Source organism: Spathaspora passalidarum (genome assembly GCF_000223485.1).
Source record: "Spathaspora passalidarum NRRL Y-27907 unplaced genomic scaffold SPAPAscaffold_2, whole genome shotgun sequence".
NCBI lineage: Eukaryota > Fungi > Ascomycota > Pichiomycetes > Serinales > Debaryomycetaceae > Spathaspora > Spathaspora passalidarum.
Genome location: NW_006767426.1, coordinates 591,495 through 618,991, shown reverse-complemented (window position 1 = coordinate 618,991; position 27,497 = coordinate 591,495). Strand labels below are relative to the sequence as shown.

General features: G+C 37.4%; 15 protein-coding genes across 15 annotated transcripts; 7 read left to right on the top strand and 8 right to left on the bottom strand. All coding sequences in view use genetic code 12, as the record gives it.

Annotated features, from left to right (window-relative positions):
• Window positions 1–340: 340 nt before the first annotated feature.
• On the top strand, window positions 341–1,384 carry SPAPADRAFT_59358 (uncharacterized protein; the record flags this gene model as incomplete). Its single annotated transcript, XM_007373477.1, has 1 exon — window positions 341–1,384. One exon carries the CDS (start codon window positions 362–364, stop codon window positions 1,118–1,120), a length of 759 nt encoding a protein of 252 aa, XP_007373539.1.
• Window positions 1,085–1,387, bottom strand: SMX4 (U4/U6-U5 snRNP complex subunit; the record flags this gene model as incomplete). Its single annotated transcript, XM_007373476.1, has 1 exon — window positions 1,085–1,387. The coding sequence occupies one exon, from the start codon at window positions 1,353–1,355 to the stop codon at window positions 1,113–1,115; it is 243 nt and encodes an 80-aa protein (XP_007373538.1).
• Window positions 1,388–1,471: 84 nt separating this feature from the next.
• On the top strand, window positions 1,472–2,431 carry SPAPADRAFT_59346 (mitochondrial 54S ribosomal protein uL29m; the record flags this gene model as incomplete). The annotated part of the gene is made up of 1 exon (XM_007373475.1): window positions 1,472–2,431. The coding sequence occupies one exon, from the start codon at window positions 1,506–1,508 to the stop codon at window positions 2,379–2,381; it is 876 nt and encodes a 291-aa protein (XP_007373537.1).
• A 403-nt stretch (window positions 2,432–2,834) lies between these two features.
• SPAPADRAFT_65150 (uncharacterized protein) lies at window positions 2,835–3,754 on the top strand (the record flags this gene model as incomplete). The annotated part of the gene is made up of 1 exon (XM_007373474.1): window positions 2,835–3,754. One exon carries the CDS (start codon window positions 2,835–2,837, stop codon window positions 3,621–3,623), a length of 789 nt encoding a protein of 262 aa, XP_007373536.1.
• Window positions 3,755–3,917: 163 nt separating this feature from the next.
• On the bottom strand, window positions 3,918–5,218 carry KSR1 (3-dehydrosphinganine reductase; the record flags this gene model as incomplete). The annotated part of the gene is made up of 1 exon (XM_007373472.1): window positions 3,918–5,218. The coding sequence occupies one exon, from the start codon at window positions 5,199–5,201 to the stop codon at window positions 4,287–4,289; it is 915 nt and encodes a 304-aa protein (XP_007373534.1).
• SPAPADRAFT_134514 (uncharacterized protein) lies at window positions 3,934–4,275 on the top strand (the record flags this gene model as incomplete). Its single annotated transcript, XM_007373473.1, has 1 exon — window positions 3,934–4,275. The coding sequence occupies one exon, from the start codon at window positions 3,934–3,936 to the stop codon at window positions 4,273–4,275; it is 342 nt and encodes a 113-aa protein (XP_007373535.1).
• Window positions 5,219–5,410: 192 nt separating the features above from the next.
• Window positions 5,411–6,242, bottom strand: MRPL8 (mitochondrial 54S ribosomal protein bL17m; the record flags this gene model as incomplete). Its single annotated transcript, XM_007373471.1, has 1 exon — window positions 5,411–6,242. The coding sequence occupies one exon, from the start codon at window positions 6,211–6,213 to the stop codon at window positions 5,455–5,457; it is 759 nt and encodes a 252-aa protein (XP_007373533.1).
• Window positions 6,243–6,270: 28 nt separating this feature from the next.
• Window positions 6,271–7,925, bottom strand: LPD1 (dihydrolipoyl dehydrogenase; the record flags this gene model as incomplete). Its single annotated transcript, XM_007373470.1, has 1 exon — window positions 6,271–7,925. The coding sequence occupies one exon, from the start codon at window positions 7,832–7,834 to the stop codon at window positions 6,362–6,364; it is 1,473 nt and encodes a 490-aa protein (XP_007373532.1).
• Window positions 7,926–8,551: 626 nt separating this feature from the next.
• Window positions 8,552–11,259, bottom strand: SPAPADRAFT_65146 (uncharacterized protein; the record flags this gene model as incomplete). Its single annotated transcript, XM_007373469.1, has 1 exon — window positions 8,552–11,259. One exon carries the CDS (start codon window positions 11,249–11,251, stop codon window positions 9,929–9,931), a length of 1,323 nt encoding a protein of 440 aa, XP_007373531.1.
• Window positions 11,260–14,394: 3,135 nt separating this feature from the next.
• KGD2 (alpha-ketoglutarate dehydrogenase) lies at window positions 14,395–15,922 on the top strand (the record flags this gene model as incomplete). Its single annotated transcript, XM_007373468.1, has 1 exon — window positions 14,395–15,922. A coding segment is annotated over one exon (1,309 nt), but the record flags the coding sequence as incomplete, so codon positions are not given.
• Window positions 15,923–17,358: 1,436 nt separating this feature from the next.
• Window positions 17,359–18,743, top strand: ACE2 (DNA-binding transcription factor; the record flags this gene model as incomplete). The annotated part of the gene is made up of 1 exon (XM_007373467.1): window positions 17,359–18,743. One exon carries the CDS (start codon window positions 17,851–17,853, stop codon window positions 18,568–18,570), a length of 720 nt encoding a protein of 239 aa, XP_007373529.1.
• MNL1 (Mnl1p) lies at window positions 18,725–19,993 on the bottom strand (the record flags this gene model as incomplete). The annotated part of the gene is made up of 1 exon (XM_007373466.1): window positions 18,725–19,993. The coding sequence occupies one exon, from the start codon at window positions 19,962–19,964 to the stop codon at window positions 18,801–18,803; it is 1,164 nt and encodes a 387-aa protein (XP_007373528.1).
• A 1,846-nt stretch (window positions 19,994–21,839) lies between these two features.
• On the bottom strand, window positions 21,840–24,193 carry SPAPADRAFT_59331 (uncharacterized protein; the record flags this gene model as incomplete). Its single annotated transcript, XM_007373465.1, has 1 exon — window positions 21,840–24,193. A coding segment is annotated over one exon (1,284 nt), but the record flags the coding sequence as incomplete, so codon positions are not given.
• Window positions 24,194–24,842: 649 nt separating this feature from the next.
• Window positions 24,843–25,283, top strand: SPAPADRAFT_54194 (guanine nucleotide exchange factor; the record flags this gene model as incomplete). The annotated part of the gene is made up of 1 exon (XM_007373464.1): window positions 24,843–25,283. The coding sequence occupies one exon, from the start codon at window positions 24,843–24,845 to the stop codon at window positions 25,281–25,283; it is 441 nt and encodes a 146-aa protein (XP_007373526.1).
• A 53-nt stretch (window positions 25,284–25,336) lies between these two features.
• On the bottom strand, window positions 25,337–27,445 carry SPAPADRAFT_54193 (uncharacterized protein; the record flags this gene model as incomplete). Its single annotated transcript, XM_007373463.1, has 1 exon — window positions 25,337–27,445. One exon carries the CDS (start codon window positions 27,443–27,445, stop codon window positions 25,337–25,339), a length of 2,109 nt encoding a protein of 702 aa, XP_007373525.1.
• Between the last annotated feature and the right edge of the window lie 52 nt (window positions 27,446–27,497).

Genomic DNA, 27,497 nt, shown 5'->3' with positions numbered 1-27,497 from the left:
GTCGGCAATGTATTAGCAAACTCTTCGATGTCAATTGGCTTGGCTTGCGTGAGTACGAGTCGTGCTAGTTTTGGTATAAGTTGTAAGTTGATTGTGTTGGGGTAGGTGTAGATCAATAGCAAGTTCAATACATTGTGGACATTTGTATATTGAAAGTCTTTGTTTACAACACCAGCAATCGATTTGAAGTGATTGACTAGGTTTCCGCCAGAAGCAAGTATTTCAACTGTTGATATGTAAATCTTTGCATCGATATCCGACATGGTCTTTTGGAGTGAATCAAACTTGTTGTCAAGTTTAGTTTATTTTTTTTTTTAACCAGAATTTATATGTTGGTTGTTAGACAACAACACCAGCAGATATGACGTTCGTTAATACTAAACAGTTGAAGTTGATTGAGGAATCAGTGACAAATCATGTCAAGTTTTATGACAAGACAATCAGCCAATACCTAAAGTTGAGACAGGAGATATACAGCTTGTCTAAAGACAGCACTTTGCTCCAAGTGCATCAGCTCAAGGTTGAACTTGACAAAATAGGACATATATATCAGCTACACTTGCAAGAGTTGTCCAATATACTCCTGATCAAGCCTGTAGCGCATGCAGATGATATAAATTACCAATATGAACAGCTATTGGAGAAGGAAACGCTACTTCAAGAACGAATTAACAATATTCGTACCATTCAGCAACCAATTCTCAGCAAGATTCAGACATTGGTTAACAGCTTTGAACAGAATATTGACCTGACAAAGACAAGATACATTTCAAATAGAATGCTAAAAGAGCAAGACGATAGATCGATAGATTATACCTCGTTGATTGTCACCAAAGAGAAGTTGAATAGTTTGGTTAGTGAAGTTGACATTGACATTGATGTAACTAGCTATAAAATATTTGAAAAGTATTCCGACACGGAATTCTTGTATCGATTAAACAAATCTAACTTGCGAGAATTCACCCATGAAATGACTGTTGATGATTATGAACAGCTCATCGAGTCGACTTTGGACCAAATAACTACATTGCAACAAGAGGGGGCCGCCCTTGAATCTAGTTGGAACAACAATGCCAACAAGATTGAATTGATTAAACATGCATTAGATAGTACTATATAGGACTTATCAAAATAACTGAGTCACCTCTGACAAACACCATCTCTGTCTTCTTTGTTTCTACGTCGTCATTACTGTCGTTATAAATGTATTCTTCAGCTTCACTCAACACCATATTACAATGGGAGTCGTATCCTTGTAATTTCCCCTTGATTTCTCGTGCTCCTCTCAATTTGATTAGAACGAATTCATCTAAATGGAACCTAATGAGGTCTAATGGCTCTTCTTTTGTGGACATGATGATACTCCTTTGCTCTAATGGTACGTGGTGGTGGTGGTGATACGGTCCAACGAAAAACAAACTCATTTTTGTTTCATTTTGTCGCAATAAAAAATTTTTCAAGAATAAATTTTCACAGACAGCCAGTACTACAACAACGCAACTAACATGAACATCATAAGAAGAAGTCTTAGTTCGGCAGCTCCAGCTCAAGCTGTGGCCAGGAAACTCAAATTCACCGGCGAAATCAAATTAAGAGCACCCATCGTGCCTACCCACCAAAACTTCGATGTCAACCCCAACCATCCATTATGGCAATTCTTCCCTGACAAAACCACGGCTCTCCGTGAATCAGAACAATTAGACTTGGAATCTAGAGAATGGACCATGAACGAATTACGAAGAAAGTCCTTCGACGACTTGCACAAGATCTGGTACTTGGTTTTAAAGGAAAGAAACATCCTCGCCAGAGAAGTTAGATTAGGTGAAGCCGTTTATGCCGATACTTCCAAGTTCATTGAACTTGACGAGAAATTAGTCAAGGTGCAAAAGAGAGTCAAGAACACCTTGTTAGAAAGACAGGTTGCCTACGAACGTGCCCAATTATTACAAGAACAACAAGACCTGTACTTGTCTGAATTCAAACAAAGATTTATAAACTGCGAAGAATCGGAATCCAACGACTATTTTGACAAGTTGATCAGATTACAATACGCTTTCTTCGGTATCAAACCAGACATTCAAGATTTCGACATAGACCACGACATAAATGTCAAGTTTGCCCAAGGGTTGAGCTACATCGCCGACATAAAATTACAAAGATATCTCAAACTTAACCCAGACTTACAGTTTGCCCCACTTAACGGAGTCATGGAGGAATTACCATTCTTGTTGAACGACACTGCTGATGCTATTGAAGAGGTTAAGGCATTGAGAGAATCAGGACAATCCGTCAAATTGCAAAAGATTCAAGTCTTGCCTTTCTTGCGTAATGCTATTGAAAATGTCTTGAAGGTGGTTGAAAACGAGCAAGAAGAAGATTAAATTATTATAACTTGTATATAAATATATTACTGTCGATACTGTACTGTTCTACAATCTCCTTTATGCTACCGTCTGTGTCTTTGTCTCTTGGTTTGGCTAGCTTCTTACGTAGTCTGGCTTGCGTTAGAACAGCTCTAGATGCAAGCCTTCCAACGTATAATTCAAATACAGGTTTGGGTGCTACCAGTTGTGTATGATTTTAAGTTTTAACAAGCCTAAGCTGTAACTGCAGCTGAATTTGACCCCTGGGAGTAGTGGAAATATAATGTCATGCTAACTTCTAACTCAGAATACTAGAGTCAAAGGGTTTGAGAATTTGGTAGCGTGTATAACATGGTAAACTATTGACTGCGAAATCTATAACCAAGTGAAAAATTTCAGCGGTTAAAAATATATACTCATGTTTCCTTTTGTTTTTGTGAAATCACAAATTAACTGATCAAGTCTATAATCATGCAGCACAATCATTATAAACGATATACGGGCCCCGGTGCTACCAGTGAAGATGTGGAAGAGTTTGAATTTGAACAGGAGGACTATGAACAACTTTTTAACAAGTATAAATTGGATTTGATAAAAAGTTTGAAGAAAACTTCTCTTGCTGATTGTAAGGTGTTGATGGATAGATTGGATGAGTTGGAATTGAAACTTATAGATGTTGTTGATAAGGATGATAGTAGTGAAACTGAAACACATTTCAGCTTCACATATGGTGATGAGTCCAATTTTGTTGTCAAAGAAACAAGTCCTGGGTTTAACTCGAATTCAACTGATGCTACGATAAATTCCACTAATTCTTCTTCTGGTAATGAAAGTACCGTTGCTACTACACCTATTTCAACTACGGACTCCAAGCATATGACGTGGAAGATGTGGTTAAAATCTTTTGGTGAATACCAAACATATTCTTCTACACTTAGAGGTTTTCCCATGCATGAACTTGATATTGATGGTTGCCCATTTAATTTAACAAATAAAGATTATTGTGAAGACCAATCAAACACAATGAATGAAATTCCTCTCTCTACGAGATCAAAGTTAAAGGCTTGGTTGTTTAACGGTTATAAGGTTCGGTCAGGCTCTTCTAATTCGGTTGATTCAAGTGAAGTTATTGAATTCAATTTTGGGCTAGATGATGAGGAAAGTATCATACCAAAAGGGATTCCTAGCACTACCTCTACTGATAAACCCGAAAGTTCTACTTGGTATGAATGGTTGCGAGATTATACTTTGAGATCTTAAGTCTCATAGATTTGATGTAATGTAACTTCATCTGGTGTATATTATTTTGGTTAATGGTTTATCCGCTCTGTTTTTTTTCTTTCTTGTTTAGATTGGTAATACGGGTGCTTGAATAAGGATCTGCTAGTTCTCAGTTATGTTTAGTGGTTTAATAAATCTTACTTGTATCTGTTTAGATCTAGCTTTTCACTACCAAATGAGCTCTGTGTGCTACCAAGTGGTTGGTGATATTTCGTTCCTCAATTTTTTCGTTGATTTTTTCTACCCAATACTATTTGTTACAATTAACCAGACGATACAATACGGCAATATGGGAGGTAGAATTCATGGCTTTTTAGGAGGGGTTTTATTAACCTCTGTATTTACATATTACACTACTGAATACATTCACAAAAACCAACAATTTATTTCTCAACAGTTGAGACAATCCAACAGAATCACACAACGAATTGTCAACCAAGAGGCCATACCACAAGACAACACCCCTAGAGACTCACGCATATTGACTACAAACCGTAACTTCAAAGAGACGTGCAAAGATATTTGGAACGAAGAGATTATAACTGCTGTGAATTGGATCTATTCTATTGACTGGTATGATTTAGGACTCAATCTCGATAAGAAGGTGTTGTCATATATAAATAAGAACTAGCTAATACATATTTAATCTTTCTTGGACTTGTCAAATGAATCTTGTATATCTCTATTAACAAACCAATTAGCCAACGGAGCAAATATTGAAAATAAGAAGCTGACGATGATTTGAAAGAATCCCCATTGACGAGGCAAGACTCCCAACACGGAACATCCAAGTAACCAACCAATGAAATCTGTAGTCACTGTGTCGTAGCCTTTGCTCAATTGGTCAATGATTAAATCTGCACATTCTTCTCCTGGTATGGCGTGACTTGACCCTTCGATTTTCTTTGTGATTTCCGGTTTGGTCAATTGTTCTTGTTCGTAACCTTCACTTTGGAAGTTCCCTGGGAATATACATGAAACTCTATAGTTGTATGGCGCCAATTCTTGACGAAGGACAATCGATAAGGATTGGATGGCCGCTTTCATAGGTGCGTATTGCAGGTATCCGATAAATGGATAGAAACTAACCACTGAACTAAACAAAATCACATGACGGTGTTTGTTTTCCTTCTCCAACAATTGCTTGAACCCAGTATGGATAGTATTAATAGCAGTGTTGTAATTTATAGTTATACCCGATTGGATATCTTGTTTGGTCAAATCATTGAACAATTTAGGAACACTTGACCCAGCACAACAAAAGATTATATCTGGGTCATTCCCGTCGTTCACGACTTTCTGCCAAAGATCAACACAATTGTCATAGTTGGAAACGTCGCATGTGTAGTATGACAATTTGACGTTTTCATTCTCACCAATGGAAGATTTGATTCTAGTGATTTGTTGGATTAGTTTAGATTCTGTCCGGGCAACTAGTATGACTGAACAGTTCTTTTGGTACAATTTCAAGGCTAAATCAGCACCAATTCCCTGAGAGGCACCGATTATAATTGCTGTTTTACCAGCTGTAGGGAAGTTTGATTTGGAGAACCACATTGGAGTGTGTAAAGAGTGACTGTTGTTTTGGTGATGGTTGTCTCGCATTGAATATTTAATATTTATACACACACGAAAATTAAATCAAACCGTGTATTGGGACAACCGTTTATCCCGCAGGAAATAACACTTGATTATCTAATATAGTACACCCCCCCCCCCCTCTCCCCTAGTCGGACCAGACGGTTGTGGTGCTACATGTTGTTCGTATCGTTATTACTCAGCTATGCATTGACTATGTACATGTGTTTATCTACTGGTTTAAAAATGGAGATGGTGGAATTTCCACCTTGGTTTCTTTGGCTGGTCTTTCCTTGGTATTATATTGTTTAGAAGCAAGCAAAGTGTTTGTTAATTCTCCACCATAGTATTCCAAATTGGTTGGCAAGTTCTTCAAGTTGGCTTTAATTTCTTCATCAGTAACTTCACCAGTTTCTTGGTCATATTTGAAGAACTCCTTCTTACATAATTCCACGGCTTCGCGGAACTTGGTTTCACCTTCAACTCTGTTGGAAGTGATGGTATCAACATTAACTCTGGTGATATCGTCCAATTCCAAACCTTGCAATTCCAATCTGGCTACTGTCTTGGCTGTGTACCAAAACTTAATTTCGTATTCGGAATCAACCAATTCTAAAATGGCCATAGGTGCTTTGTCATCTCCTAATCTTCTTTCCAATCTAATAAGTCTCGTAAACCCGTTCTTTCTAGTAGGATATCTTGAACTTAATTCGTTGATAATCTTGGATCCAATTTCCTCCACGTCGGGTGTATGTAAAAATTTGAATTCTTTAATGTCTTCCACTTCAACGGCTTCCTTGCTTTGTTTGCTTTGCTTGATTTGGTTTAATGATTTGGTTAAGAATGATTCTATAATCGGTTGGGCAGCTTTGGCCTTGGGTAAGGTTGTAACTATATATTCATGACGAATAACATTTGCGCATAGATTTTTATTAATCAGACTGGCAAGCTTAACCAGCTTAACGAAGTGGTGTTGTAATGGGTTCCCCATGATATCCTTACTCTTATAATGTTACTACTACTACTAACTATTAACTTTCAGTGAAATTTTTTTTGAAAATTTTTGGTACGACATTTTTTTGTACAAGTTCGCACGACTAAAAATATACTATAATAATAATGATACTATACTAACCTACTTAAAAGTTTAATGGCTTGTCAAAAGTAGCTAAAGCAGCTTCCTTGAATGCTTCAGATAAGGTTGGGTGAGCATGACAAGTTCTAGCAATATCTTCAGTGGAAGCACCGTATTCCAAAGCTAAACCAGCTTCAGCAATCATTTCACCGGCATTTGGACCAATGATGTGAACACCCAAAACTCTTTGAGTTTCAGCGTCAGCCAAGAACTTGACAAAACCTTCAGTATCAACGTTGGTCTTGGCTCTGGAGTTGGCAATGAATGGGAACTTACCAACCTTGTATTTAATACCTTGTTCCTTTAATTGTTCTTCGTTAAGACCAACCCAAGCAACTTCTGGGTGAGTGTACATAACTGATGGAATGTTACCGTAGTTAACATGTCCGTGACCGTGCTTGATATATTCAGCAGCGGCAACACCTTCTTCTTCAGCCTTGTGGGCCAACATAGGACCAAAGGTGACATCACCAATAACTCTAATGTGAGGGTGCTTGGTTCTGAATTGTTCGTCAATGATTAATCTACCCTTGTTGTCAGCTTCCAAACCTGCTGCTTCGATGTTTAATCCTTCAGTGTATGGTCTTCTACCAATAGCAACTAATAATACATCAGATTCGATTTCTTCCTTCTTACCAGACTTGACATCTTCAACTTCGATGTTGACAACTTCGCCGTTTCTGACACCCTTGGTGACCTTGGTACCCAACTTGAAGTTTAATCCTTGCTTACCCAAGAACTTTTGAACATTCTTGGCAACTTCACCATCCATACCTGAACCTAAAGCAGATTGGAATTCAATGACGGTAACTTCGGAACCGATTCTGGAGTAAACAGAGGCCATTTCTAAACCAATGATACCACCACCAATGATGGTCAATCTCTTTGGAATTTCCTTCAAGGCTAAAATACCGGTGTTGGTGACGATTCTTTCTTCGTCGATTTCAATACCTGGGAATGGAGTTGGTTCGGAACCAGTAGCAACAATGATGTGATCGGCTTCAACTTCGTGGGTTTCAGAACCGTCAATTGGCTTAACAGCTAAGGTCTTTTCGTTAACAAAAGAACCTTCACCCTTCAAGTAGGTAACCTTGTTCTTCTTGAATAACATTTCAATACCACCGGTCAATTGCTTAACGGCTTTTTCCTTAGCACTCATTAATCCTGGGAAATCAACGGAGATGTCACCGTTGATGGAGATACCTCTAATTCCAGCTTCGTGCTTAACTTGATGGTATAAGTGGGAATTGTTCAACAAGGATTTGGATGGAATACAACCAACGTTCAAACAGGTACCACCTAAAGCACCTCTCTTTTCAATACAAGCGGTGTTGTATCCTAATTGGGCAGCCTTAATTGCAGCAATATATCCACCTGGTCCACCACCAACAACAACAACGTCGTATTTGGTAGAGGCATATCTAACAAATTGGGAGAATTTGCTAGTGACAGGTTTAAAGTTAGTTGTTCTCAACATTTGTCAATTGAATTATTGTGTGTGTATGCAAACAAGTGCTTGTTTCAACAAATGAAAATTTGGAATTTAAATGTCAAATTCTCGCAATGGCGTTCGAAATGTGCACAACTGTTTTCCGAGATGTGAAATCCGGGAGGTTTTTTATATGCGGCAATTATTTTTTTTTATACGAGCCACGACCCTGTCCCCCATAACACTATATAAGATCTTGAAGATTTGCCGGGGGAGAGTGATCGTATACCATCACTAATGATTAGAGACCTACCGTGGAGATAACACATACGTGTTATCTCCGGAGAAATATACAGAGTCATTCACGTTTTAGTTGCATTTCAAATAATATAATCTGGGTTATAATATTTCGGAAGTTAACTTGCGAGAAATGGTTAATCTCCGGTAAAATAACTCTATTCTAGAACACATCTAAAATAATTATAGTCACGATCAACTGGAAACTTCGGATATCTACGTTTCTTTTGCAACCGTGTGTGGAGTGATCGTAGCAGGACAAGTGCTGTCCAAGATATTCGTGACTGCAAAAAAATATTGTCGAATGTTTTGGAATGTCTTAGATTGCTCAGATTAGTCAGAGCATATGTGCTCGGGGAAGGGTAGGGTCCATACATGACATAATGAATGATCTGATCGTGTAATCACTGACCATTTATATATTTAGCTTTATTTTATGGACCAGACAGTCATTGACAACTAGTTCCTACTTGTCCCGGGACTGGGATCGGAATAAAATACGTCACGTGGTCAGATCTATGGCAAATACAACCGATATCGGTAGATTTGATGGCAAAAACTTAAAATTGATTATTAATTCATGGAGCTTGCAACATGTTGCGTCATATCTTTTTGATCGCCGCTATTAGTTTGCCATGTGGATCTGGTTATTTTAATAAAAGCCAAGCTTAACATCACGTAACCTGGTAGCACCGGTCCGATGTTTCTACTTGCTATAGTCAGCAATATGCAAGCAGTAATAAGTTGATCTTCTTCTTGGAACGTTTTCAATCACTAAAAGGAATTTCATTACAATACAATTCGCTCATGAGTCAGGCGCAACTACAGTTACATTTAGAGAATTTATCAAATTTAAAAACTGTAACTACCATATACCAAAAATAGCAAAAATGACCAAAGATACCGAGACCAAACAACCAGAATGAAGCCGAACATCAAATACCAAAACGAAAACATATCATCACACCAACAAATAGAAGGAAAATACCAAATCAAACAAGGACATAATTTGTCATTGTAAAAACAAAATGTAAGACAATTATAACTTATTACTGGAAATAAATACTAGTATGAGCATTGAAAACAATATTACAACGGAAACAATTAACCATATTGAAATTTAACAATGAATTTAAGGATTGTGTAGTATCTCAAACTTTCATATGGAAATAGGTACAAACTCGTTCATAATCAGGAGATTTTTTTTTCTGACCATGAAGTTGAAGGGGTTTAGCTAGAAACTAAACGGACCTCGGAGCAGGTACGAATTCATTCACAATTTCACCACGATTAACTTAGGTGATTGAACTTTAACGTTTGAAAGTTTAGGGATAAAATTCACAAATTCCTCGGAATAAGTACAGATTCATTCAAAATCAGGATGGAATATCTGAAGAAGAAGTGAAGGGGATTTAGCTTTGTATTTGGAACTAAATGGAACCTCAAAATATGTACGTATTCATTCGTTTTAACCACATTTAATTAGGCAATATTTGATAATATTGCACTTAAGGATTTCTTTGAAATCGGGTACAAATTCATTCAAAGTCAGTGTGGAAGTATCTGACAACGAAGTGAAGGCGATTTAGTCGGAACTAAATGGGGCCTCGGAATAGGTACGAATTCATTCAAACCTTTAATCATGTGTGGATATTTGTCAATTTCAATTGGGTTAAATGTAATAATAGAACCATTATGGGTTCAATTTCAATGTTATTAGATCCTTCTTGGAAACGAAGAATTGGTCTGTCCATAAGTTTCTAATTGCTTAAACTTGTCTTTGTAATTCAATTAAGTAATAAACATTAAATGTTCAAGTTTTTGATTTGGTTTATAATTTCCCCTTCATTTGCGTTTAGGAACTCGCTTTTTATACGGGAGAGTACGTTCGAAGCAATACACCCATATTTCTTCAAAATCATCATCCTCAGTTTCAGCATCAGGGGAAATATTATCATTAGTATTGTCATTGTTTGGAGTAATGTCACCATTATCTTCAAGTACGGTCTGTCCTTGAACATCAAGTGAGATTTCAGATTCGACACCAAGGTCAACATCATCAGAATCCTTATCAGCATAATCATTGTCTTCCGTAGAATCCACATCACGGGATTTACCTTTTCCAAACACTAATCTGATGAACCAATCCTTCAATCTTTGAAAAAGCAAAGGTGCAGATTCCGTAACAGCGGTATAAAAAATCAGGGGGAAAGATGGCTTAACCTTAAAAGAGTTTGCATCGTCATTTGAACAAGAAGATGGGGGTCCATGAAGGAAAATAGAATCAAAAGACTTGAAATCAACATTTTCATGTTCATCAACTAAATCAGGGTCTGGGATATTTTGATCATCACTGGAAGCTTGTGGGTAGATGAAGAAACCTTTAAACCATTGTTTTAATTGATGACGTTTGGAAATATGGATTTCTGGAGGACTAACAGTTTTAAAATGATCATCTTTCAAATCAGTTGAGGAACAAGTAAAGTAATCAACAAAGATAACTTCATCATTTGCATCTTTATCATCAACTACCAGTTCCTTTAAGGCAACATTTTCACTATCAGTTTGTAAATTCCCATAGATGATCTTTGTAAACCATCCTTTCACTTTTTCACGCTTGGAGCCAGAAACCAAAGGAGGACGAGTAACAGATATAGATGGAGTAGTAACAGTGATAATCTTGGGGGTAGTATCAGTAAGTTTACTTGAATTAGTAGCAGCGGTAGTTGTATTTGGGGTATTATCGGAAGCAGCTTTAATTGTGTTTGTGTCATTAGAGGAACAAACATAATCATCTAAATTTGAATTGGAACTAGAATCAACAGCAGCAATCTTTGAAAAATCAACAATAAAACCTTTGGATTTGGCCTTTTCTAACCATTTCTTGAATCTTAAACGCTTAGATTGTTTAACTGTAGCGTCAGATCCTTCAGCAGCAACAACAATAGTACCAACAGCAGTAGTAGTTTCAACAGTGGCAGTTTTTTCAGTATTATGTAAACTTTGGGTAGTGTCAGTGTTAACAAATGGTGAGTTTTTATCAGAAGATACATCTAATTTTGTAATAATGGCTTCAAGTATTGGTGATTCAAAATCCTTCTTACCAAAGAATTTCAGTCTATGGAAACCAAATGGTTGACCATAGAGGTCGAAATGATAAGATTTCATAATCAATCACTTCTATTAAAACAAATAAACAAGTAATTGGAAACTTATCGGTAATTTTCAGAAAGAAATAAGTGTACAAATTAAAAAGATAAAAAGACAAATTTTTGCGATTGCACAAAGATTTTCGCAGTCAATGTTTGTACTCAGAGGTGAAATCGCTACCATGTTCTCCACGTGATTTGAGTGGACTTAATATGAGCTCGGCTCGAAAATAAACTAGTAGAGTTGCCATAGAATTCATGGTAAATGTTAGTATCTCGAAGCTTTTCATGTTATCCAATTAACACAGGGGTTAAGTAGAGGTGTCTTTTCATTGAAATATTTAAATGTGTGTGTGTGTGTAATGTTAGTGTTTGAGAGATATTAATCTGTGAAATATAGTTGCATTCTTTAAATATCCTTCAAAAAAATCCAATTTTTTTTACGTATTTTTAGTGTCTTGAATTGTACACACTAATATCCTCGAATTCTAATTCTTCCCTCTAATCCTTTTTATTATTGATTTTTCTTGTTCTTGAAAGTAAGCCTATCAAATTAGAAGTCACCATCTAGGAATATCTATTACATTATTGTAGCCAAGTTTGTTTCACTATTTCTAAACTTTTCTTTAAAAAATGATTTTAAATTGAAACTGGTGCTCAAGGTGAGTGTTTTCGGAATCTTTTCAAAGGATATGATACTTCTTTTAGCATCTTCATATTTAAATCAAGTGACTAATTCCACATTTTCTTCTTTCAAGAAATCAAAATCTTGCATTAGTATGTTATAAAATGGTAAGAACAACCCTATTAGATTCTCCTATAGGTCCTTGATATAGGTATAGTTTATAATACGAAATATTGTAAAAGAATTACGACGAGTCTCTCTTATCTATTCGTAAACTAAAACGAAGTTAAGTTAAGTTAAGTTAAAACTCACTTCTACAAATCCAAAGTGACTTTCTGGGAAAATCCAACCATTTAAATATTCTTTTTCTCGTCTTGCCTCACATCCATAGCCTTCCTAACCACCTTGCGAGTTAATGACACTCTAATACTTTATTCGTCACGTATCTGCGATATCATTGAGGTGTACGGTATGATTCTGCATAATGTTACATTCCTCTGCATAAGGCTCCGATACGTCACCAAATCTACATTATCCCAATTCCATAAGTGGGGAAAGATGTCATTCGTATTAGGTGAACAAGGTGAAAGGGAAACCCGAGATCCTGTGTGATTACTTTACACGTTTCCATCTTTAACTTCACACAGATCCAAAGGTTCATGTGCAAGACTTAAAGAGTTCATTCCTCTAACAAACCCCCAGAATTTGGCCTGGCTAGCTCAATGGCTAGAGCGTTTGACTTTTAAGAATTAAAAACTTAAGAGGTATCAAAAGGTTGCGGGTTCGACCCCCGCGTCGGGCTTTCTTTTTTTTTATTTTTTTATTTACCATAAGCTATATGTTTCTTCTTAATTAATAATGATTTATACAATAGATGTTAATAATCTTTGTTTTATGGATTAGAATGAAATATTGTTGGTATATTTTTTATGATTGCAAAATTTTCGAATTCTTTGCAACATCTGATCACTGCACAAATAAGATATAATTTGAACACTGTTGCCTACATTCATTGTGGTACATATATCTCTCCACTTAAATCAACTAAAATGATATATTTTCAACAATATTGTGAAGGGAAAGTTTGTTGGTCTGTTTTTGACCCTAATCAATAAAATGAAGACGGATTTTTCAAGAAAAAAAAAAATACGTCAAATATTTTCAGTTTGCAATAACAGTCACCTCTTTGGGTGGAGACATTCAAAAGATGGTATATATCTGCTATTTTTCTAATCTTAGAACTACTCTCCTGAATCTCGGTTGGTGAAAAGAGTTTATTAATCAAGTATCACAGGTTGCAAAAAAAGTAGTGTTGGTTTTGCAACAAATTTGGTCAATATTTGTGAGAATTTTAATAAAGATTAGTATGACATGAGAAAGTCTCAAGACGTATAAATAAAGTTTACTCATAATAAGTGATAGATAGAATAGACATAGTTATATTCTTTCCATATCATGATATGTAAGTTTCAGCCAATCCCCAATCAAACCTAGAATAAAAATTTTTCTAATTGTATATGGTTTCACAAAACTCGGAATTATTTTTGAACACAAATTGGAGGGTTGGCCGAGTGGTCTAAGGCGGTAGACTTAAGATCTACTGGACAGTGTCCGCGCGAGTTCGAACCTCGCATCCTTCATTATTTTTTTGCATTTTGTACCTATTGGTTTATGTTGATATAGGCCAGGTTGAACTTTTATGGTGTGTGGAAAAAAGTCAGACTTTGGGCGATATTTTTTATGTGGGGGAAGTTTTGCTTGGTCAAGACGAGCTAATTTACTCGAAGCTTTGTTACCCGTTTAGAGAAAAAGAATAGAAACTGATATTAGACGGTTAGATGAATAATCAACGGGCCAAGTATGAGATCAAAAGCTGTTGTAACAAATCTAACATATATATGCAGGTTTTCAGACAGAAAATTCAACCCCGGGATTATTTTGCTTGTAGTTGCATGCTTTAAACCTATTTATATAAACTAGCTAGACGGTTCTACAACCAAAATTACTTCTTGTTGTTGTGGTTAGACTAAGAAGTAACCGTCAATTTTATCCTTGTATTCTACAGTTGTTATTGCAACCCGAAGAATGGATTAATTATTACAATATAGAGAACAAGCTGCAATGAAGGAGCACAGAAACAACTGTTCCCTTCCCCTCCACCTAAAAACCCAACAATAACTAGCTGCAAATAAAACCGGTGGCGGAGTCGAGACATTTTTTTTTGCACCCTGGTGATCCAATAAAATCGTATAGGTAGAGCAACTTAAAGTTTGTAAGGCGATGAGGTATATTTTCCAATATTCGGGGTAATTTATGCGGCGCACAAATGCTCCGACCGACATTCTCCGGGGTTTGTTAACCAATAAAGATTGAGAAAAAAACCCTCATCACTTTAGCTGGAGACAATTTGCTGGGAAAAAACTTGGGGGAGAATGAACGCGCCAAGCGACCGGAATGTTTGAAACGGCCCAGTCGGTTTTGTCTCTTTTTTTTTCCATGCGGGATAAAATTTGTAACGATGGAAATCCGGCACCTTCAAGTGAAACTTCACAACACCACCTAGTTTCTTTCTAGAAAAAGGCATCCAGTGTTTTTATACATTTCAATCTGGTTCATTCCATACTTTACACACATATATTAAAACACAATGTTGTCAAGAACTATTAAATCATCATTAAAACGTGTTCCAAGACCTTTGGCTGTCTCCGGGTTAAAGGTTACCAATGCTGTTGCCATCAGATCGATGCACATCCAATCCTCAAATAGAGCTTTTGATAGACCAATGAACTTGTCATTCTCTCGTTTTGCTTCTACCACCGTCAAGGTCCCAGATATGGCTGAATCCATCACTGAAGGTACTTTAACTGCATTCAATAAAGAAGTTGGTGAATATGTGAATCAAGATGAACAAATTGCCACCATTGAAACCGATAAGATTGATGTTGAAGTAAATGCTCCAGTTGCTGGTACTATCACTGAATTCTTGGTTGAACTTGAATCTACTGTTGAAGTTGGACAAGCCCTTGCTACCATTGAAGAAGGTGCTGCCCCAGAAGGTGGTGCTGCTGCTGCTGCTCCAGCTGCTCCAAAGGAAGAGGCCAAGCCAGCTGAATCTGCTGCTCCAGCCGCTTCTGCTGCTGCCCCAGCCGCCACTCCAGCCGCTGCTCCAGCTGCTCCAAAGAAGGAAGCTCCAGCTCCAAAGAAGGAAGAACCAAAGGCCGCTGAAGCCAAGTCCGGTGCTACTTTTACCAACTTCTCTAGAAACGAAGAAAGAGTCAAGATGAACAGAATGAGATTAAGAATTGCTGAACGTCTTAAGGAATCCCAAAACACTGCTGCTTCGTTAACTACCTTCAATGAAGTCGATATGTCCAACTTGATGGAAATGAGAAAATTATACAAAGATGAATTCCTTGAAAAGACTGGTACCAAGTTAGGTTTCATGGGTGCTTTCGCCAAGGCTTCTTGTTTAGCTGCCAAGGAAATCCCAGCTGTTAACGCTGCCATTGAAAACAACGATACCTTAGTTTTCAGAGACTACACCGATATTTCTATTGCTGTTGCTACTCCAAAGGGTTTGGTTACTCCAGTTCTTAGAAACGCTGAATCCTTATCTATCTTGGGTATTGAACGTGAAATCTCCAACTTGGGTAAGAAGGCTAGAGATGGTAAGTTAACCATTGAAGACATGACCGGTGGTACTTTCACTATTTCTAACGGTGGTGTTTTCGGTTCCTTATATGGTACTCCAATTATCAACATGCCTCAAACTGCAGTTTTAGGTTTACATGGTGTCAAGCAAAGACCAGTTACCGTCAACGGTCAAATTGTTTCTAGACCAATGATGTACTTGGCTTTAACTTATGATCACAGAGTCTTGGATGGTCGTGAAGCTGTTACTTTCTTGAAGACCGTGAAGGAATTAATCGAAGACCCAAGAAAAATGTTGTTATTAGAGTAAACTGATATCTTAGATATATGTACATTACGGTAATAACAGTAATCTTTTAAAAGAACAAGTTTTTATCTCCTCTTTATATTTATATTACATCGATTTGCATTGTTTGACAGCTTACATGCCCTGTCATGTCCTGTAGTGATGGATCTCGTGTTTTGTGGATTAGACATGCGTCAAGTCAAAAGTGTCAGTAGTAAATTGGGACCTTAGCGGTTGTAAACTGCAAAATTCTTGTCTCGACTATTTTTGACTGTTTCCTGTATTTGTATCTCATGGCCCACCTGCCTAATTGGGCCTAAATTGAGATTTGACAATATTTTTTTTTGCCGTGGGAATTCACTTGCTTTAGTCAATCCCGTATAAACTTGGCAATGTTTACCTATTTCCTAATTAGGCAATGCGGTTGTGAAATTTTATGTATGTATTGAACTACATCAATATGTTTGCAATGATCCCATAGTGTAATCATACTTTTGTCCTTTTCCTAGATTATTTTCCAGAATCTTTTTGCTTCCACAAAATTTTAATCATTTGATAAATCAAGCTTTCTTTCCTTAAAGTTTTTACGACCAGTTCTTATCACAACGAGATCTAATTTCAACTTTAACTTATCATTACAGGATTCAAGGAAAGGATAACTAAAAGGTGGAAAGCAACGATGGATAAATTCGATCTTTTGGACGAAATCACTTCCAGGCCGATTCCAATGCCACACGAAAACTTTGAAGAATATTTCCAAGATAATAATGAAGTTGATTACCTATTCAATGAAACCTTAGCTGGGTTGCAAGATTTGGATGTCCCTTCAGGTTATGTGTTAAAGGACAACCATACTGGTAACCACAAGGCAAAACATAGTAGACAACAAAGTGGTACTGCTATTTTTGGGTTCATCGAACATAATCGTGAGCTCTCAATTAATGGTATAACCACTGACTTATACAAGTCAGGAAAATCGGTTGATTTTGGCAAGTCGGTTGCTCCTGGTGATTTGATGTCTGCTTTTATTCACAATCCTGGAGAATTCCATCCCAATGACCTGAATTTCAGTTATGGGGAAGAACCAAAACCTATCTTATTACTCGAAGAAGACGAGTTCGCAGAAGAAAATAAACAGTTAAATAATTTAGATCAACTGTCTCCTGTTAAAAATCCTGCAGCAACACCATCACCCAAGAAACAAATGTTAAACGAGCCACCAAAACAACAACCAACTGCTAGAAGATCAAGACAGGAAGACTATTACGTCACCAATGAAAACCCAAGAGCATATAAGTTCCCCCCATCTCCATCTCCATCTCCAACTAGAGTAAGAAAAAACGACCAGCCAATGGGACAAACTTATTCGGCTCAATACCTACAACAGATAAATAATCAACCCAAGAATGGTGCTGAGTATGTTGATGACATTGAGCCATTACTCCAAGAGGAAAGCAACACCAAAGAATCAGAGATAAAGTACATTCCCATTCCAATCCAAGAGCCAATGATGCTACAAAAGAAACTCCTCACAGAAAACCAATTACAACAACAGAGGTTGAAACAACAGGAGGAACAGCTAAAGGCTCAATTCTATGAAATACAAAAGCAACAACAGCAGCTAGAAAGACAACAGCTGAGTATGAAAAATAATTTTAATCCAACATATTTACCTCCTCCATCTCCACCACCATTAACTAACGGGTCTGCAGAGTGGCAATCTTCGCCCGAACCAATGTCTCCCTCCCCATCAAGGTCATTTCTTCGTCAACAAGCAACCGAAGTGTCACCGGTTCATCTTAATTTACAAAAGAATAACGCCAATTTCTATACACCCCAATATTTCCCCGAACAAGGAAATTACCAAAATGTCCAACTTTCACAACGGTTTGTTAATCAAATGCCACCATCTCAATATAACCTGTCCTTGAACGGCAGTCCACTCCAGAAACTGCCCCAACATATATTCCAACAAGACAGCAACAACTTCCAACAACAAACACTTCAATCTCCTCAACGGGTCCATGCTATTCCTAATTCTTCTCCATTCAAACAAATGATTCATCAAAACTCGGTCCCTTCTCTTAATTCATCACCCGTGAAATACTTCAGCAGTCCAATCAAAAACTACGATGACACTGAAGATATAAATGCTACAATCACCCAGTTCACGCCATTGAAGAACCAATCTCCAAATACCCCAATTAGGAACAATCACGTCCAGATTGAATGGAGTCCAGTGATATCACCTGACTCGAAAACAACCGTACAAAAACAAATCAAAGATACGTCACCCAGACGAAGAATCAAAAAGACTTCACTATTGCCACCTGGGGAACTTGACAACTACTGGGAGGGCCCTGATGAAAACAAGATCTACACATGTACTTATAAGAATTGTGGAAAGAAATTCACTCGTCGCTACAATGTCCGTTCCCATATTCAAACTCACTTGAGTGACCGACCTTTTGGTTGTTCTCATTGTCCCAAGAGGTTTGTGCGTCAGCATGATTTGAACAGACACGTGAAAGGCCATTTGGAGGCAAGGCACTGCAAGTGTTCTTGTGGCAAAGAGTTTGCAAGGTTGGATGCATTGAAGAAACATCAGGAGAGAAATATATGCGTGGGTGGGTTAACCAAAGCCAACACCAGCAGAGTCACAAAACCCCAGAAGAAGAAAGATATGGTCCTTGATGTGCTAACTTCAGATAAGTTGGAGGACCAGCTCAGTTCTGAAATTGGTGATGACTTGTTACTCGTCAAGCAAACAGCTTGATAGGTTATGGTTTACTTTTTATATTCGGCATTTTTTTTTTTGGTTATTTATTGTTTCTTCTGTCTGGTTACCATTTTATTTTTCTTTTTTATATGTAAATTTATCTTTTTTTTTGTTTCAATTCGATCATGTTATCTACATTTGTATAGTAAAGAATAAACACAACTAATGTATTAAAGCTTCTAAAAATAAAGGAATATAAATCTAGCTATATATAAGCATAAGTGCAGTTATTCATCTTCAACCTCAACTTCTTCCATCTGATCCATATGTGCCATCTCCTCTTCTTGCTTATGAATCTTCAAATGTTGATTCAAATTATCGGAACGACTAAACTTTTTATGACATATACTGCAATCATATGGCTTTTCGAAGGTATGCAACGACCTAAAATGACGCTTCAAATGTTCATGACGTTTAAATCTTCTCGAACAATAATTACATAAATATATCTTTGTTTCATCAACCATATCTGCTTCTTTATTCTCTTTACGGCCTCTGGTTCTATTCTTGGAATTGATAATCGAGGTAGGGAAAATCTTGGTGTCTGGTGGTAAATCCAATGAGCGCAAATCCACTTCAACTTCTACACCTTTAGAAATCATCGTGGCCACGGGTGTATCCAATGAAAGTAGGACAGCATCCTTTGCACTAAGTTGTTTAGATGCAGATTTCTTCTTGGGCATCAACTTCGATCCAAGAATTCTCTTGGATGCACTGGCAATGGTTGATGTGGTTGGAGTTGACGGGGTACTAGAGTCTTGTTGTTCAGATTCGTGCAGCAAATCCTGATTGGTGGAAGATACATTGGATGAAGCAACACTGAGGTTCTCGCCACTAAATTGTTCACTAACATTATCCTGCTTTATAGAAGAGCGAGCACTGCCTTCTTTACTTCTAGACCTACCAAAATTGAGCAACGAGGAAGAAGTAGGTTGTTCTCCAGCTGTATTTGATGTTTCAGTACTAAGACTTTCGTCTTTAACTTTAGGTTTTGGTTTCCTATAAGTTATATTCTTACGTTTACCGACATTTTCAAACAAGGCAGCATAATCAGGCTCAGATGATTGGAGTTGGGACTGTTGATGTGATGCTTCTGATGCTGAGCTATCCATTACATTGACTCCGCTAATAGAGGGTGTGCTACCACCAATTGATGATCCATGGGTTGATGTATTTCCAATGATACTATTCGAAGCACTTTCTATATCATTCTTACTTTCTTCAGCCACAGGAGGTATATTGGTTGCATTATCTTCAATTGGAGCATCTAATTTAGACGTTGGATTCTTGAATCTAGTGAAAAGACTTCTCTTTGATCGTTTAGGTTTCTTGGTGATAACCGGCATATTTTCAAGTGTATCAAATTGACCTTCTTCTTTAGTAGGACTCATAATCATGAAATCTCCATCACCATTATTATTTTCTCCTTCCAATGTCGACCCATTCTGCAATAACGATGGCTGAGCAAAGTTTATTCCCATGTCATTTGGGGCATTACTATTTGATCCCATGGCATTTGAACTTTTAAAGATACTTCTAATCAAATGTCTGGAGGACTGTGGTAGAGGTGTATTGCTGTTTTCCATGGGTTGGCTCATTCCTGAAGCAGGGTTGGGAGATGGGGCCCGCTGTTGGTTTTTATCCCCCATAAATGGTAATATATTAGTAATTGAATTGGTGAAACTTGTATAACGAGGATTCCTCAGTTGTTGCTGTTGAGATTGCAGATTGTCCATTGAATTAGTACTCTTAGGGTATAAATCTAACGAATTTCGGTTTAATGACGAAGGTGGCTGATCTAATGAAGTGCGGGTAAAGTATTGTTGGGCAGAAAAGAATGAAGGCTGGGTGGAATGAACTGAGGATACCGATGGAGTGTGTGAAGTAGATGTAGTCAAGGGTGATAGCTCGTTGAAGATTGTTTTGTTTTGTATGCCAGCAAATGAGCCTGTATATTGTTGTTGATTTAGCAGTTGTTGCAGAGGTAACTGTTGTAGGCGTAGTTGTTGAGATTGTAGCTGCTGCTGCTGCTGCTGCTGCTGCTGGGAAGACATTTGGTTTTGCTGTTGTTGTTGATGCTGTTGACGTTGTTGTTGCAGTTGGATATGATGATGCATATTTATGACATTGGCAGCATAATAGCTATCTATGGAACCATTTCTTAATCTTCCATGTTGGTAGCTATCATCTTCATATACTGAATCTCTTACATTATTAAAACCATTATTTTGAACCATGCCATTTGTACTTGGGAATGCTACTTTAGGAACTTCGTCAAACAGAGTGAATGAAGCTTCTTTAAATGTTGGGGTGTGATGATTACTTTGATTCTGATGGGGGATCGATAGCTGGTTCTTGAATAGAGAATCTGTGTCTTGGATATGTATGTGGTTAGTCACTATGGAATTATTATCCAACTGAGGATCAAAGTATAGATCCAGCTCTATGGTGAATTGAGGGGAGTCGTCGACATCCATGTTTTCACCAACAGCAACGTTAAATGCACCAGGCATGTTTAGATTTACTTGCTGATCAATACTGGTATCGAAATGAATTTGAGGAATAGGTTGATCGTACATTGGTTGTTGATTTTGTGTCTGTTCTTGTTTCTGTTGTTGTTTCTCTTCTTCAATCAGTTCAAACTGGTTTTGTTGTTGCTGTTGTTGCTGTTCTGAAGTCGGCTGCATGTCATACTGAACATCCATGCCATCAAAATCCAAAGGAGAGCCCAAGTTTGAGAGGTTAGGTTTAAACACGGAAACATCCGGTCTTGCCTCCAATAGGGAATTCAGTGGCGTGAATCCAAACTGATGGTACAAGTTGTCATAATCCTCAGGTGCGTTTCCATCTTGAGTTAGATTCGACCTTGGTTCTTGAAAGCCTGATGATGGATTGACTGAATGTTGGATGGTAAAGTCATGGACAAGCTCTGACGAATAGTCGTCCATCTCCAGATTCATATTCATGAGTAGGGAGGCTGAGTTAAGCTCTTTTGCTTGTAGAAGAGCCCGGTATCAATGTGGTAAATGATTTAGCGAATATGTAGACCCAAAGTGGAGGAGTCAGAGTAGGCAGTGTATTCTTCTTTGGTATGTGTAGTGAGTTTACAGTTATTGTATACGCCAAGATTTGGTAAACTCCAACTATATTTTTTTTACTGTCTTTTTTTTTTTGATTGTTTGAAATTTGGTGTGCTCACTAAAAAAAATATAGAAAAAAAATAAAAATAAAAATAAAAATAAAAATAAAAAAAATTGTATGATAATTTTCCTGTACAACGTAGTAATCGGGGCACAGTGCAACTATGTTTGCTGTTATAGATAAACTCCGGAATGTTAAAAGAAGTAGTTAAACCCCCATGACTCTAAGTTCTCGGTGATTATATTTCATAGTCACCTTGTTGTCATTTCCTTTATTGTCGTCAATGCCCCATGGGGTGGCTAATTGAAAATGACACCTTGTTGTTGTTTCTTATCTGGAAGGAGTTCCAAATGTGGCTATACCCGTTGTGTTACCCACCACAGCCGAGTAGTTAGCAACAAAGAAAAATTATACTTTAAAAATACATACAAATACATAAAACTAACACATTCTACACAACACCCTCGTGTAAAAAAAAATTAGATGCAAGCTTAATCTAAAATAGTTTGTCCTGACGGCACCCTTTGTCTTAAACTTGCAGTTTCAGCAATTTTTTCAAATTGGTTCCGGATTGCTTCACTAAAATTCTCGGGTTCCTTTTCCGAGGCACTTTCTGCAATACTTTCTTGTTTGGATATGCTCAGCGCTTGATCTGGATTGACAACCCGTAAGATCGATCTTCGTTTGCTACTGACTAAGACCTGTGCGTCTACGGCTTCGTCTAAAGATACTTCATCAAATTCATTATCTTCGTCGGTGTGGAACTTCCTTGGTGATGTTTCTAGTTCTTTATACCCTGCTCCTCCTATCAATTGTTCCGAATTAGTCAATCTCAACGACTGTAGTTTATTGATCTTTTTCCGTTTGAAATTTGGTGATGTTGGAGGAGTCTTACTGTATGAGAATGATTTATTCAATTTTTTCACTGATTTCGTCGTTATAGCTGGTTGTGGTGCCTGCAATGACATACCAAATGATATATCACCTTCTCCATCATCGTCATCTTCATCATACACAGTTTCCGTGTGGTTTCTTTCAATCAATAATTCTTCATCCGCGGTATTTAATGTTTCATTCGAGGCAAGATAGCTATGTCTTAATCTTTTGTCGTACTCTTGTCTCTTTTTCATCCACGAGTCTATTGATGCATTGTCCAAAGTTGAATTACTATCACTTATATTGTGCAATCCATCTCCTAGTATAGATTGTTGTTGCAAGTATCCAAACTTATAGTCAATGTCATTATATTGTGATTCTTCTTCTTTCCTTCTTCTTCTTTTTATCATAAAGAATGCCGCTATTCCTATGGCTATTGAAATGAAAACAACCGGGAAAACAGTTCCCAAGACAACCTTCTTCTGGAAAGACGACGAATCAGAAGAAGATGAGGAAGATTTGGGAGAAGATTTGGTGCTTTGCAACGCCTGGACATTTTCTTTCAAAGATTTCACAGGTTGGAAAGTATTCGTGTCAAATAAATTGATATGGTATTGATTGTCTCTTTTGTTATTGGTGCTGCTAGAATTAACCACAACTAAGGTATTAAATATCGTTGCAGCCCCGGAAATGTCACTATAATCGATCTGGTTGGTTTCAATTGACGAGTTCCAATACCATTGATTTGAGTCGAGCGCTAATTTTGCAAATGCTGGTGTTGCTGCTTGCTGACCTCCCAGTTCCCCACCTATCAACAACACTTGATCAAGTTTGAAATTATCCTGAATTGAAGATTCATTTGCAATTGGTTGGAATAAGGGGAGAACCAAGGGAAATTTTCTCGAGTTTACCATAGTATCATTAGAATTAGATTTAACTTGTTCGAATGACCAGCCGGCAGAAAAATCCCAAGTGGCTAATTGATACATATTCAACCATCCCAGACTCAGTTGTCCACCAATAACTAGTTGAGATTGTGGCGTAGGTGCTAACAAGTTTCCTGCTCCGTAAAACGCTTGTGGCTTGGTACTAGTCAATATGGTACTGAATTTATTGGTGTCCATTTCGAAAGAAAGTAACCGATTGGAAATAGAATTGCTCTGTTCACAAAGTCCTCCATAGAAATATATTGTGTTGTTATAACTAGGGTTTGTGAATATGGTTGGAAAGCGGTAAAATGAAGCATCTTTAATATTGTCATAATTCAATCCTGTAATAGTACTCCACTTGTTACCAGAAAATTCCACTATGGATATTATGCCATCCCCGCACAAGTCTCGTTCTGTTTTACTTTCCAATGTTGTCAAAGCATAGAGCTTACCTTGTAATAGAAATAAGGTTGACTTATCAGGTGGCAGTGGTAAAGTTTCAATCTGCTGGTTATTCTTCAAGTTTAATGTGTTGACGTCGTTATTTTCAAATCCAGCCAAGGAAAAGTTTAACCGTAATAAATCATTATTCTTTAAATGTACATATATGTTCCCGTTGTCGTAATCGTAGAGTGTATTCCAACCCTGATTGACATTATCTGCTGATGTCATTTTGGTTGTCAATGTAAATTAGTACTTTAAAAAAAACCGAAAGATCCAATTTTTTTTACTAGAAAGATACAGGGTCACGGTATTTGTGTAACCGTCGCTGCGATCCCAACCTAGTTGTATGAGAAAATCTGATCACTCATTGTGAAAGATCAATTTCTTAGTTCTGAAACTTTTTGGCATGTTTATATTCTACCCAATTAGGAAATTCAACTTGCACTAACTATTTTTTTGCCATTATTTTTGGGTCTGGAACTTCGGAAAATTAATGTTTCACTGGAGAATTAGAATAATGGATTTGATAAACTATGTAACAATACGACTCTAGAATTGTTACCGTATCCTGTTAGTCTAGTATTGCTGGCTGTCGAAATGTCAAAGCCGACTGATGATACACGCGATGTTTTAGCTACAATGAAATGCGGAAATTACGATAAAATCACTTCTAAATCATAAATATTCCACTGCAAAAGTTCGTCAAGCTAGAATTACCCAATGAAATCAGTTATGTAAACGATTCGACAAATTTGTGGAGGTCCAAAGACAACCGTTAGAAATAACAAACGCGTATGGTAGCAGCAGATGCACCTTAGAAAAATGAAAAAAAAAAATTTAATTACGAAATCTCAACTCTTTCACTCAAACCTACCTAAAATGCCACTCGAACTTTCAAGTGAAATAGACTTAGAGAAATTACAGTCTGAGGATCATAATGTGATATTAAGATGTCCATTTAAACAATGTAATACCCGAATAATTAAGTACTCTCCCAGCTTTATTCAAATCTCCGTGGATAATGCCCCGCAAACAGTTAAAGCCACAAAAGATGAACTTCCTACAATTGAACGCCCCACCAACTTCTACCAAATAGATAATGTATGGGATTTTGACAATATTGGTGTTAGTAGACCCTCTCTGATATCCGATGATCCTATAATAGGACATGACAGTACGGTCAAAATCGACAGGCTACTCATTTGCAGTGAATGCGACAAAGGTCCCCTCGGGTTTGCCGGAATACCTACGGACAAAGAACATCATCATACCAATTTGAAGTACTTCTTAAGCTGCAATAGTACAATGTATGAGGTTTAGAGCATATATTATCAACTTAAAGAAAAAAAAATAATAAAAGTGAACTTTTGTTCTTATAATTTAGCCTTTGTTGTCAAATCCTTGACGATATTCAATCCAACATATCTAGACAAGGCATATGTAGTAATCATTGGATTTGCACCACTTGCAGTTGGCATGATACTAGCATCAGCTACATAAACGTTTGAACATTCAAATAATCTACCCCTCTCGTCACAAGCCCCATATTTGGGACCTTTACCAGACATACGACAACTTGCCATTTGATGGGCAGTACCAAAAGAAGTACCATAAGGATAAAACTTCATCTTGGAAACAGCAGCTCTCCACTCAACATAATCGACATCTTCAATTGATCTCTTGTACTTGAGTTTGTCACTTTCAAAAATTGGAACATTTGGCAAGGGAGTTATAATTTTCTTTGCTCCTTGAATATACAACATATCTGCAGCTGTTAGAAGAGCAACCATTAGAGCATGACGGTCAAATTTATTAACGTGGTAATCAATAATAAATGCATCGGGTCTATCTGGATCAGCCCGAATAGAACCGCTAGATTTGTCTCTAGTAATAAGCAACAAGGACACCATGTTGTTATAACGCAACATTGATCTTCTAGTTTCATCACTACTAAACCATGGCAAAAATGCTTGTTGCAAAAATGGCGCATTTAAAACAGTTTCAATCTTAGCACCATGGGCTTTTCCATCCAAGTCATCCACTTCAGTGCATACAGATGTCATAATTGAGTTTTCATAAGGCTTGGCACGAACATCGTTACCAAAGTCACCAGTTAACACAGAGACGGGATGTAATTTCAAATTCTTACCAATATGTCTATTTTTGAATCCCGAGTTTTGCAAAATCACTGGAGTATTTAAACTTCCACCAGAGACAATGTACTTTCTAGGCCCAGTGATTTTGAATTTGACCCCAGTAACTGTATCTTGACAAAGAACACCATTGGCAATCCCCTTCGAATGAAGGATTTGAACAACCTTCACTTGTTCCATGAATTTAGATCCAGTAACGGCAGCTTCTCTAAACCAATTATTAGGAGTACTTTGCTTGATTCCGAATTTGCAACCTACATGGCAAAATCCACATGGGTGCTCCTGACCTGCAGTGTTCTGATCAATTGCTTTCACAGCATACCCCAATTTGGCACCTCCTTCCATAATCACTTGATTAGCGAACGAATGTTTAATTTTGTCAGTACCCACATGCATCTTATCACAAACATATTGTTGACATTTATCGTAAACTTCAGAGGCTACAAATTCAAGACCAAAGTCATCATACCATTCCTTTCTAACTTTGAAAGGGGTTTTAAGTGATGCTGACCAATTGACAGTTGATCCACCCCCAAAATTGGACCCTGCTAAAATAAATGTTTCTTGATCAGTGGTAGAAATAGTTCCACCGCCTTCAAACAAATTTGTAACACCATCCAAGTCATCAAAATTGAACTCTGAGTTAGAGAAGTACTTCCCCTTTTCAAGAATAAGTGACTTGAATCCATTTTCGGACAAAGTATGGGCAACTGCACCTGCACCACAACCAGACCCAATAATTATAGCGTCAATGTAAGGCAAATACAATTCTTGACCATCAGCTGTTGGTTTCTCCATAAAATCATACCTGAAATCGTCAACAACTTGCTTCTCGTAGGCTGTGTCACGCAATTCTCGGCCAGGATACCCCACAGCCTGTAAATGTAAATCATTGGCTAATCGAGTATACGTAGCGATAGTAATTGCATACACAGATCTGAATAATTTTCTCCTTAATGCGATATTGGAATCTCTCCATGAAGCCAAGAGCTTTTCACGTTGTTCCAAGGTCATATCCCGAATTAAAGTTGTAGAACCACTAACCATTGGTGCCATAATCCTTGAATCCAAAAGATTCATAACAAAGGTAAACATCTTGGCTGACTCACTACTGTTTTTGTTCAACGTTTGCAAAACTGCATCCTTGAATTCAGGAATGTTTGAGGGACGGGTGAAACTTTCGACATATTCTCTCAACTTGTCTTCAGGGAATTCAGGGTCAATTGAGTCCTTAATGTTGTCAATTGATGTTTCATGAACTAATCCATCTGATAAAGCAATAAACGTATCAAGATGACTATCTTCTATCTTGCTGGAAAGAAAAACCATTGTTTTGAACGATCAGTACTACCTGTTTGTATGGTTGGCTACTGGGAATAAA